Genomic DNA, 12265 nt, shown 5'->3' with positions numbered 1-12265 from the left:
GATTATAGTCAATTACAGTTTCTTGTGAACCCAGGGGGTCTTGTCAAGTTATTGCAAATGTAGAGTCAAAGATGTTGTATTTACAATATAAACATGAAGAACAACAGCGATTTATGAACTGTAAACATTTATAATTCTACAATTCACTTAGCAGATGCTTTTATCCAAAGCGACGTACATCAGAGAGTAAGAACAACACAAGCAAGGATCTAGAAAAAAAGGGAACAATGTCAGTAAGAGCAAACAATCAGCTTTGAGTCTGATTGGACACACAGGTGCTGACAGGAAGTGACCAGAGGCAAAGCACAACATTGAGGGCAGTTCTTGAGAGCTCTAATCAGTATAGAAACCATCTTATAAGTCATCGTTATCAAACAAAAACCATCGTCATTACCATCATCATCATCAATAATATGGAGACCATCATCATTAAGTTAGTAGGTATTCATGAAAGAGCTGGGTCTTTAGCTTTTTCTTAAAGGTGCAGAGGGACTCTTTACCAAAACCAACATAGAAATTGACAGTTAGTTTGTTATTGATTCTTCATTTAGGTACTGAGGCTGACTAAAAAAACCCACAAACTCCTTTTAAGTTATCTTGATTTCACCCACTCAGGACAAACAGTGTTCATTCCTCAGACTCATTTCATCAACTTGCAGGATGCAGCTGTGCTTATAACCCTCGTAAACCTCTCAGCCCCCTCGCAACTACTCAGCTCTTTATAGACAATGAATCATAATGATCCCCCTCGGGGCATGCAAACCACAAAAATAACAAAACAAAGCAAAACAAATGGGATGCACCTGTGCAACATTCTTGCATTTCCTTGTTCTTATAATGAGCCAACGTGAACTTATACTCATTCTATAACCAACAACACACGTTCTCCCAGGAGAGAAGAGGTAACCCAAGCCAGACTGTACCAGCTCCACCTCTTTGCTGCAGGCATGGGGTCTTAAGCTGCTTGTTACGGTGCAGATGGGGCCCCACACCTCTGACAGGTGCTGCAGCTTCTATATATTGCTGCCCTGCAAACCAATGGTAGCACTGGCCCAAATGACTCAGGCTAGATTGCCTTTGTGAAACATGCAGAGGAGGAGGAGGAGGAGGAGAGCCCTGTGGGGGTTCAGGGAAGAAGAGAGGTAATTTGAGGAGAATTTCTCCACCCCCTGACATCACTCCTGGCCCATCAATCTCATTATTGTGAGTGCCTAACGTAGACTTATGACTGTAAGTGTTTACATTGATTATTTTAAGGTATTTAAACGGTCAACTTGTTTTTTTTTACATGTTTTACAGGCAAATATTTTGTGTTTTTTTTTACTAAATGTATGAAGGATATAGAGAGAGGGATTGGGTTGACAGAGGGGGACAACTCACGACAGACCCCATGGGGCTATATAGCCTCCACTGCCAGAGGGGTCCCCCGGCTAGACAGACCATGTCATCTCGCACCCCTCTCTCTTGCCTTTGTCCTTGCTACCCAACCTCACCTCCACCAGCAGTCTGTAAAAAAAAAAGATGCTGTGCTGCGATAGGCAGGATTTAAGCTGTCCCATGTTTCTCTGTCCCTTGGTAGTTTTACACTCATTTACATTCATGTCAAATCACAGACATGGCAGCTGAAGAACGTGCAGCTGAAGGAGGATTGTGTGCATGAAAAAAAATGAAGAAATGTTGCAAAGAAGGGAAGAATTGATTGGGTAGAGATTGTATGTTTGTGTGTGTGTGTGGGAGTGGTGAGGGGGTGGAACCTATGCAATTGAACCCTCCATGTAGACAGCAGGGGTAATGGGATGGCCCCACTTGGTCATCATCAAGACTCATTATTTATCAAGTGGAACCTTTAACATATGCTTCCCCCCCGTTGAACGTCTTTTTCCCCTTTCCACTTCTTGTCATTTCTCTCTCTCTCTTGATTTCCCTCTTTTGTCTTTTGTCTGCTCATTGTCTCCTACTTAGACAGCAGGAGGAGCAGGATGAGGTCATTAATTATACACATAACAGTTCCCGTGCTCACCTCGCACACACACACAGACACACACGCATACACACACTCTCCCCTCCTTCTCCACCTGGTCCCCCCTCTAAAGCACAGAGAAAAGCTGTGGAGAAGGATTAATATAACTGTGGAGTTGTACAGTGACACACACACACACACACACACACACACACACAGCAGAAGGGCAGCAGACCACTGTTCATTAGAGCTGAAGGTCTCTGCTGCTTATTGGCTCCATACATCAGACAGGACACGGCTAGGAGGAGGCCGGTTGCTCCTGACAGCCGAGAATTTTTAAACACAGCAGGGAGATTTTTCTCTCCAGTGCTGAAGAGATTCCATACTCATACTGAAGGGGGCCAAAGGAAGAAGTACAGACACCACATCAAACATTTCCCCCGAGATGGACCTGTTCTTCTTTAGCAAACAAGACTAAAATTCAACTTTCAAGTGCCAGGGCTCAGGATTTAGGGAAGCCTTGCAGGCAGAGTGAGGGGGGAATCCCATCACACAGTGCCCTCTAGTGGTCAGAGCATTAAGTGCAGCGTGAGAGCTCTGGGTAAAGGTTACAAAAGAATGAGTTCAAATTTATCACATGGAGAGTGGACTGTGGAGAAGACAAAACAGTGCTGCTTTAAATGAAGACAAATGATCAAACATGCAGAGACACAGTTACAGTGATTAAACTGTATCTATTGCAAAATCACACCGTTGACATTGACAAACAGGTACACTGGGTGCACATAATCAGTCAATGGAAGAACTGCAACATAACATTTTAACTGCAGAATTGGATCAGCGCCCATGAGAAACTACTATCGTTTGCCTCGCCTTAACTGCTTAATGGTTTCCAAAGTAGCAATATTATTTGAGACCGCTTCCATTGAAAAACAGTATTACGCAATAATCATTTCAACAACAGACCGCACCCACATTGTGACATGTTCGGCAACCTTTCATGTGAGATGAATGGCGTGCTGAATGAAATATGTTGGCCTCCTTTTATTTCAACCTTTTTTTATGTGTTATCAGGAGGCACTTCCTGAGTTGTGTTCAACACCTGCACATGTGTCGACACGTAGCTTAAACACATCCTGCATGTGGGGAAAACAGAAGCCGATGTTCACGTTGCGTTGGAAACTTAAAGACCTTGAAACTGTACGATTTTGACAGTGCAAAAAAATAAAAAATAAATCAGATTTCTCTATATGCTGTTGTTGTATCTCTATTTGCTGGCTGTGTTTTTTTAGTTTGTGTTGAATGTTAACATCTGCATCTCCAGCCAACCACCAATCAGGAAGCACAGCATCCAGTCGCTCCCCAAATGGGAAGAGACACCCTCACTGACTTTTCCCGCGTCTCATAAATGCACATGTATATTTAAAATCAGGTATGGCAGACAACTTGCAAACGTGTGTGTGCGCACTAACAAAGTACAAAGTCAACAACAACAGCTGTTACCCAAAAGCGGACACATCCACTTACAAACACCTCTAGACGTGTATTAATGGCCTTAACCGCGATGACAGATGTTCGCATCTGTTCAGATTAAAACAAACACACAAACATGCACACACACACACACACACACACACACACACACACACACACACGCACACACACAAATACACAGGGGTGAGTTATAAATCTGACACACATCACTTTTAATTGTTCTAACAAGCAGTAATGAGTGCAGAGAGGGTCAGTGGGACACTTAGGATGATGTAAGTATTCCTCTGAGGATGGATGGAGTCAATCTGGCTACCTTGATTTCATATTTGCGATTAATTCGGTGTAAATGCAGGTAAGGTGTAACCTAGCAACCACTGTGCAGCGTTCATAACAAGAGAACAGGACGAGGATAAAAGTGACAGAAATAACCCGGTGAAACAAACATGTGGCTTCTCAAACATGCACTCGTTGGAAGCAATCCCTTAGAGTAGACCTATTTGTAGAAAATCACATTTATTAAAAAGCATGTTTGTCGCTAATGCATTCCCCCTCAGCGAAAAAAACCCAATAAGGTCAGTAAAGCCATGATGGAATTGGTATAGTGTCTTCAGCGTCACGGACTACTGCTTCAGAAAATCATGGGCTGAAAATCAGACATGCCTCTTAAGATAACCTCTCCCTCCACATCCGATCTGCCACTCAGAAACCGTTTTAGTCACTCCTTCATCCAGCCCCCCTTTTCATCGCCACCATCTCATATTCAATCACTCCATTTTTTTTCCCTCCTATACATCCATCCTTCCTTCCTTCCTTATGGCATGCTCTATACCGTTCAACTCTGTCACTGCGAGGCTTGACAAGCCAACATCAATAAGGCTGTCTGACGGCAGCAGCATTATGGGTCCACATGTCTAAAGCTGTGCATAGGTGTTATGGAGCATGCAAATTGACTGGTGTGCACTTTTGGTGTGTGCAGTCTGCACTTGTGTTCAATGTCTTTGTCTCCTTGAGCAGTGGTGTGTGAAAAACATGAACTAGACATTTAGCGCGCCGGAGCATAAAAAATTACATATGTAAAATCTGTGCATGCTATTTCCACTGAAGATGTTTTACACTGAAATGACAGATTTTTCTTTTCCACTGAACAAGGCAAAAAAAATGAAATATTTACAATGAGATGTGCAACATTGCAGATACAGATGAAGGGATGAAAAATTCCACTTTTTATTTTTGCTTTGTCTGATTCAAAGTAAAAAAATACTGTTTTTCATGGTCACTGGTTTGAAACAAAACAATAAAGAAATTATTATTTTCTTTCCTTTCTTTTGGTCCTGACTTATTTCTTTAGTCATTTCTAAATGGCCCTTCCCTTCTATACAACCTTCTATACGGATGTTCCAGCCAATCAGTAGTCATTACCAGCGTGTGATACTTTCTGTCATACCTGAGGCTTGGCCAATTATTCTGAAAGGGTCCTCGAGGCTGGAAGGTAAGAAAACCTTTGCAAGATTGAGTCCCTGCTTTGGCGAGGGAGGCGGAGTGATTCTCACTAACCTGAGCTTCAGGCTGCATTTGTTATTGTAATAAAAACTGAGAATCCCTCAGTGCATGTGAAGAGGTCAGAGCTGGAACAAGCACAGTCACAGCTGGAGATTGCAAAGGGGTTGGGTTGTTTTATGTGGTGCTTCTCTGTTAATACAGATGTGGTACCTTGGTAATAAGGCTCCAAAATACGTGCTGTTCTTTTACCTCGATCATCTTGTTCCTCTCTCTCTCTCTCTCTCCTCTCTCCTCTCTCCTCTCTTCTCTTCTAGGCTCAGCCAATCTAACTTTACAAGTTCTATTGCAAAGTTCAGAGCTTAGCGGATGGTGGGATGGAGGTAGAATGGCTCACAAGAGGAGAGATAAGGTTGGGTTGCAGTTGAAATGGCAGAAATTAAAGAGTAGAGGACATATTGAAATGCATGTGACTGAAGGAGATATGAGTAATGGGGTGAGAGGGCGGGACAAAAACTCATTTTATGTGTGTGTGCATGAATGTGAGTGTGTGTGCATGTGTTGAAAATTGTCTGTGCTATGCAGATGTAATGATAGGTTGATTTATGACACCTGTTCAATGCAGGGTCACCCTTTTGTTTCAGGGGTGACACTAAAAGATCCTCTGCTCGTTCATCAAGCGTGGCTCTTTGAGTGCGTGTGTGTGTGTGTGTGTGTGTGTGTGTGTGTGTGTGTGTGTGTGTGTGATTACATTCCAATAGGGGAAAAGTGGAATGGCAATGCTGATTCTCCGAAGGCTAAAACCATAACACAAAGAAAACGACTCTTGGGACTATCCATTCTATGCAATTACACTGATAAAGTCAATATACATAACTATGACTGCTGGAGGCGCTTCAACCTTAAAGTGCATGATTTACATTGACACACAAACACACATGCATTTAAACAGAAGTCCGGTGTTGCAGTGATTTTCTCATTATAACTTCTGAATCTCGCTGTGTCTTCTAAATGTCTTTTTTTTTTGGACAGTTGACTAATTTTTATCCTCCCATCTTTCAATTGCCCTTCTTGGAAACAATAATTTGAAAAACGCCTGTAGCCCCAGCGTCAACCAATGAAGTGGAAAATCTGCACTCTGTGTTTCCATGACAACGTCTAACATTAAGTGCGTCACTGGATTTGCTTCTCTGGTTGCTCAATCGCGCTCTGATTGATCTCATCTTTTCGGGCCTCTTCAAGGGGACAAGAGCGCATTTGACATGCCTGACACAGCAGGGTACACACACACACACACACACACACACACACACACACACACACACACACACACACACACACACACACTCAGATGTTAACAGAGAGAGAAATTAAGTATGGCTGACAATGTTGTGCCACATTTTTCTAGCTGGGTGGGCAGAGACGTTCAGTTGTGAAAAAAAAAGAAGCTTTGAACCGGGAAACAGTGGGTGGATTATCTCTCTAGATATCATGCTGATCACTTCTCACACCCGAGAAGTAACACTCTCTGTGTCACCGATGAATACATCTGTGACCCAACACACACGTGATTCTCATGTCGGAGTCACATCTTTCTATCCAGAAACATAAAAAGCTATCGATGCTGAACTTGATACTAAGTTTGTAGTTATGTGAGGCTATAGGAAAATCAAAAGTTGTAGCAATTTCAACTCATTAAATAACAAAAATAAATAATAATAAACGCATCTCAATACACATAAATGCAAAGAGTGTTATGTACAGTATTTAAAATACTTTGTTTTCCCAGAAGGAGACAGCTGAGTTGTGTGTATTTCAGACTTCTGTCTCGTTAACTGTCAGCTTACAGGCACTTGTAGTGTCACTTTGAAGTACTTTCACAGCTCTGCAAATGAACACAAACAGCCAGGATGTGTCACTGCTGTCCTCTGCAGCTTGAGTTTAAACTGAACACCAATTACAGTAACATCCTTGTAATTTACTGTAAGTCTCATGTGTCAACCTTTTGGATTGGAGAATCTGGAATATCTGAATATAATATCTGAAATAAAGCTGCAAAAATGACATCCCTAATATCTAATTGTAATTCAATCACATACAGTAATATGTTGCAATTTAAAAAAAGGCTATAGGTCCTATTAGCAAATCCCCTTGGCAATGCACTTAGTAGGCAAAGGTGACAGCTGTGAGATGAGGCTTTCCATCCAATATGTGTGTGTGTGTGCATGTGTGTTCCTCAGCATGTGTGTTTGTTTGCATGAGCCCCATGTGGTTCCAGCCACCAGACAACCCGGCTTACTTTGGCCTTTAAATGCTGCCAGCCAACCCACTGTGCATTGAATATATGTGTGTGTGTGTGTGTGTGTGTGTGTGTGTGTGCCTGAGTGATTGCCAAAGGCTGTCCCACCTTTATCTGCAAGTCCGAACCCCCCCTTAGCCCTGCCATTCTCTCCTAATTATTTTCATCCAAGCAGCGAGGCAGTCTGCTTCAGGGACGCCGGTCTGATCATTTCCCTTTTGGCTGCTCTGTCCCCTCCTGTACCACCCTGACCTTAACTGTCCTGACAGCAGCCTGCCCACTAATGAACCAGGTGGACGGATGGCTGGACGGATGAAGGAGGCAAGGAAAGAAGAGAGTAAGGAAGAAGAAGGGAAGTGAGCAGGGCAAACAGCAACATTTGGTATACTCAGGGCTTGTGGGGATTATGAGAGGGAGGGAGAACGGTTATTCAAGTTGATTTTTGCATGCGATAAAGTGAAGCTAAAGCTGAATGGGGAAGGTGAGACTAGTGTGTGTCTTTGCCTTAATAAAACACATTTGTGTATGTGGGTGAGCATGCATGTGTGTCCAAGCCCCGAGCCCCAAGCCTTCTCTCCTGTAATGGCTTCCATCTGCCATGTGCAGCTGGACATGCACCCATATCCACTCTCGCATGACCCTGAACAGGAGAGAGATGGGAGACAGTGACGCTGTGGGGCGAGCCAGCAGATAGATGACAGGAGTGAGAGAGTCATGGAGTAAATGAGAAAGAGGGCAGAGCAGTGTATCTCTGATTAGACTGATAGAGCATTGACATGGTTAATCTCTTGATAACCACTCCTTATCGATCCGCTAACACAGGACGAGTCGACAGCAGAGACGAAACACACATAGACGTGTGCAAGATGTGCCATATAACACATCTTCTAGAGCGCCTTGTTCTACTGACCTATATGCATATATTACATACGACTGGGGATACTGACGGGAACTTGATCTTTCTGATTTAGATTCTGTGGAGTGAGTGTGTCTGAAGACGTCCTCTATCTCTCTTTGCAACAAGAAGATAGAAAGTGGAAAATTGTAAGCAGAAGGTAAAAGTAGATTAAGTTGACATAGCATCCAGAAATTGGTAGGTTAGTAGTAAAGTCCTTGGCCTCAAAAGTGCACACAAACAGCATGATATCACATTAAACAGCATAAAGATACTGCTCAGTAATGAGGACCAACATGAGCAAAGTTTAGGCACACTGAAGAGAACAAATTGTCTACCTTAGATTCCCCTCAGGGTTGCTGTGCTCATACTGTTTCTGCGTGTTCTGTGTGTTTGTGATGACCTGCTTTTCCCTTGCATGTAACTACACAAAAAAAAGCAACACTGACGGCACAGCTCACTGATGCTTATTTTATTTCATTTTCCTGCTTCACTGCCCATTACTGTCATCCTAAATAAAGAAATGGAGAAAAAGGACGCTGAGTGCAGCAGAGGAAAGAGGAGATATGAGTATGACTCTTCTGAAGTCCACTGCAGAGCCTACACACAGCAATCCCAGTGGTATTTTCCAAGTTGTAGCGAGTTTAGGATTAGGAGTGCTGCAGCTTTTTACAATGAATTACTTTTCTACAATTCACTTAGCAGACGCTTTTATCCAAAGCGACGTACATCAGAGAGTAAGATCAACACAAGCAAGGATCTAGAAAAAAAGGGAACAATGTCTGTAAGAGCAAACGGTCAGCTTTGAGTCTGATTGGACACACAGGTGCTGACAGGAAGTGACCAGAGGCGAAGCACAACATTGAGGGCAGTTCTTGAGAGCTCGAATCAGTATAGAAACCATCTTATAAGTCGTCATTATCATCGTCATTACCATCATCATCATCATCATCATCATCATCAATAATATGGAGACCATCATCATGAAGTTAGTAGGTATTCATGAAAGAGCTGGGTCTTTAGCTTTTTCTGAAAGGTGCAGAGGGACTCATTCCACCACCAGGGGGCGACTTCCTTCATGTTATCTTTGTGTTGAAATCACATTTTGTGTATCCTTAAAGTGAACCCTAAAGTCATACTGCCCCCAACAAGGCAAGAAGAAATTATTATTTTTTCTTTGCTTGTAAGAAAATCAAATCAAGCTCTTGTTTTATAAAAGCTTACACCATAACTGACATAAAAGCTACTGATTGGGGTGCTGGCACTGTTTTTGTATCAAGGCAGAGGCCACACTTTGAAGTGATTTTTCTTCACTGCCTCTGAGAAACACCATGACATTTCTCTTTTCTTCTGGGGTTACATTTTTAAAATCAATGTTTTGACCTACTATTGTCTTTTCTCATCTCTGCTGCCGTTAAAAACGTAAAGATGAAGTGAAAAAAATAAATCCTACATCAAAGTAAAGTATAACTTATAGATTGCTCCTTTTCTCACCGAGGTTGATTTTTTTTTTTTTTTTGCTGGATTATGCTGCGCTAACTTTGAGGAACTCGTGCCCTGGCTCATTTTTTGCTCTGATTCATTCACACCAAATCTAAACGAAAGCGACTTTGATGCCACATCTGAGATCTGCAGATCAACTGTGGGCTATGTGAAGCTCAATGTGGCTGATGAAGATAAATGGAAAAAGTCATTTATCCATTGGAAGTGATTCCAAAATGCTGGTGGGCAAATCTGGCCACGGTGGCAGACAGCACAGATATAGCGGGCTTCAATCCGCGCCATACAGCTTTGAAGCCAAGTTTATATCTCCAAACCGCCGGCTAACGCTCCTCTCTTTGGCTTAGATCATGGGCTGATCTGCAAATACCAATTACGGCGCTCGTGTTAACTGCCAAAGCACAGCAAGGGGGCAGACAGACAGAGAGACAGACAGGCAGGCAGGTGGGCAGACAAACAAGGATAGAGAAGTGAGAAAGGGACAGACAAGCACGACTGGCTGTGATTTAAGAAAGGAGTGTGTGGTACATTGTGCATAAAGGGGGCGGGGCGTTAAAGTGAGGAAGAATAAGATAGTGAAGGTGAGGGAGGAGAGGTGAGAAGACGGGTGTACTCATGTGTGACAGAACCATCAGGTCATCCCAGCGGTTTAACCCTTTCAGCATCCTCACAAGTCAAGGTTAGTCATTAGGTCGTTTCTAATCTCCACATGTTGGAATGAGATCAGTCCAAAAACATAAAATTACACATGCAAATGTTTCCATTTATAGTAATATAATTTATTTTTGGCTGTATATGTCTCTACTGATGCTTTAAAAAAGAAGGGGGGGGGGGATTGTGGGCCTAAAGAATGCCAAAAGAATTATGTTCAAGGGTAGAGCTCACTAAAAATGAGCTCTATATTTCACATGTTATATGTGGTTGTAACTGTTAGAAACTGAAAATCACTCTTCTTCCCAAAATGCAATCATGCCTTTATAAATATTAATAACATCATTGCAGCAGAGAAAAGAGCTTTGTCTTTTTGCATATTACATATAAGTCTCCCTGTAGTAAATCTATGAGCCTGGAAAAGAACTGGTTTTTATTTCTAATCTCAAATCCGGGGGGGGGGGGGGGGGACGACACCTTCCCTGGGTCCATTACTATCCACTCACACTGCTGCTGCATGTCTCATGTATAGGCACATGGATACACACAATTGACCTAGTATGTTCAGTATATATAACAGGAACACACACATACTTTGAGCCTTTTTATTAGCCTTTCTTGTGAGGGACAGACACTGATTCTCCTCTAAGACACCAACCTATACGCTCCAACGGTTTGACAGAGAACTTGTCTGTATCCCAGGAACAATAGTGAATTGACACTTTCAGATATTCACCCAATTCAAACTGTACAAGCTGAAGCCAGTTCTGTTCTTGACCATCTCTCTTTTCTATCCTAAATCAAAAGGGGTCGGTGGTTTGTACTGATTGGAGACAGGCACCACTCTGAAACACTGAGTCATTCTTTCAAAGCAGCGTCTTGTTAATTAGTGCACACACACACGCGCGCACACACACACACACATACACACACACACATTCATCGTGCATGCAAACTGCATCAGTTTCCAGCAATGCTTTCTCATTTGAATAAACTATCTCCTGATTCTCTCGCACTGCCTTAACGTTTGCCCATCACCCTGTGGAAACTTCCACAGCTCTCGTCCAGTCCTTACATCACCGAGCAACAGCGACGTGCACATATTGATTCACTTTCAAAAGGTGCTACCTCCCCATATGTCAGGATTCAGGGTTCCTGTGCAAGGAAACAAGCACTTAAGATTGCTACCATGGTAACCTACCCGCGTCCTCATTGGAGATAGCAGACCCTCCATGGCTGAGTGGGTCTTTTTGGGTTCTGGTGGGCTGGAGTCCCCCCTTTTTAGCTGTGTCGGTGTATTATCCCAGTCCGCAAATAGATCCTGTTAGAAACGCTGTCTCATCCTCAGAGCGAACATCTCCCTCCACAAACGCAGCTCCCTACCCACCCAGAGAGCTGGGCGAACTGACAGAGCACACAGAGAGAGAGCCTGTGTGTGTGTGTGTGTTTGTGTACGGGCACATAGACACACACACACACACACACACACACACACCGAGGAGGAGCAGGAGGCGGGAGGACAGTGCCAAACTCCAAGGCTCCTCTCCTCCTTGTACTGACCTGTCAGTTATAATGTTATCCTCCTCTACACAACACTGTGATGTTAATGTGCAACGTCCATGCAAGGGGTCTCTCTCTCTCTCTCTCTCTCTCTCTCTCTCTCTCTCTCTCTCTCTGGCTCTCTCTCTGCCTGTTCCCTTCTCTCTCACTCTCCGCTCACCGCCTCCAGCTACATTTGTTCCCTTCAATGTGGCAAATGATTGCAGGTCTTTTTTTTTTTTTTTTCATGCTACAGCTCCACTTCTGCTCCCCCTCTGCTCACACTCTCCTCTTCTTCTCCTCTTCTTCTCCTCCTCTCTCTCTCTCTCTCTCTCTCTCTCTCCCCTCTCTGTCCCTTCTCCTCCCCTCACAGCCTCCCCAATATGATTCTTTTTTCCAGTCCTCCTGCTCACTGTCAACTCCTTGTTCC

The 12265-nt window shown here is 43.3% G+C and overlaps 1 protein-coding gene across 2 annotated transcripts in view; it reads right to left on the bottom strand.

Moving 5' to 3' along the window:
• Positions 1-12265, bottom strand: part of frmd4a (FERM domain containing 4A) — a 105654-nt gene that overhangs the window by 73230 nt on the left and 20159 nt on the right. The window contains exon 1 of one of the 2 annotated variants that reach the window (XM_065957337.1): positions 11498-12148. The exons of the other annotated variant lie outside the window; for it this stretch is intronic. Within the exon in view, the coding sequence (XP_065813409.1) occupies positions 11498-11530 (33 nt within the window). The 5' untranslated portion in view covers positions 11531-12148. Of the gene's footprint in view, positions 1-11497; positions 12149-12265 lie in introns of those variants that run through there. 2 annotated transcript variants of the gene reach the window in all.

This window comes from Labrus bergylta, chromosome 7, assembly GCF_963930695.1.
Source record: "Labrus bergylta chromosome 7, fLabBer1.1, whole genome shotgun sequence".
In the NCBI taxonomy this organism is placed as follows: Eukaryota; Metazoa; Chordata; class Actinopteri; order Labriformes; family Labridae; genus Labrus; species Labrus bergylta.
Note: the sequence above shows the minus strand (reverse complement) of the source record. Positions and strands in the feature narration are given on the sequence as shown.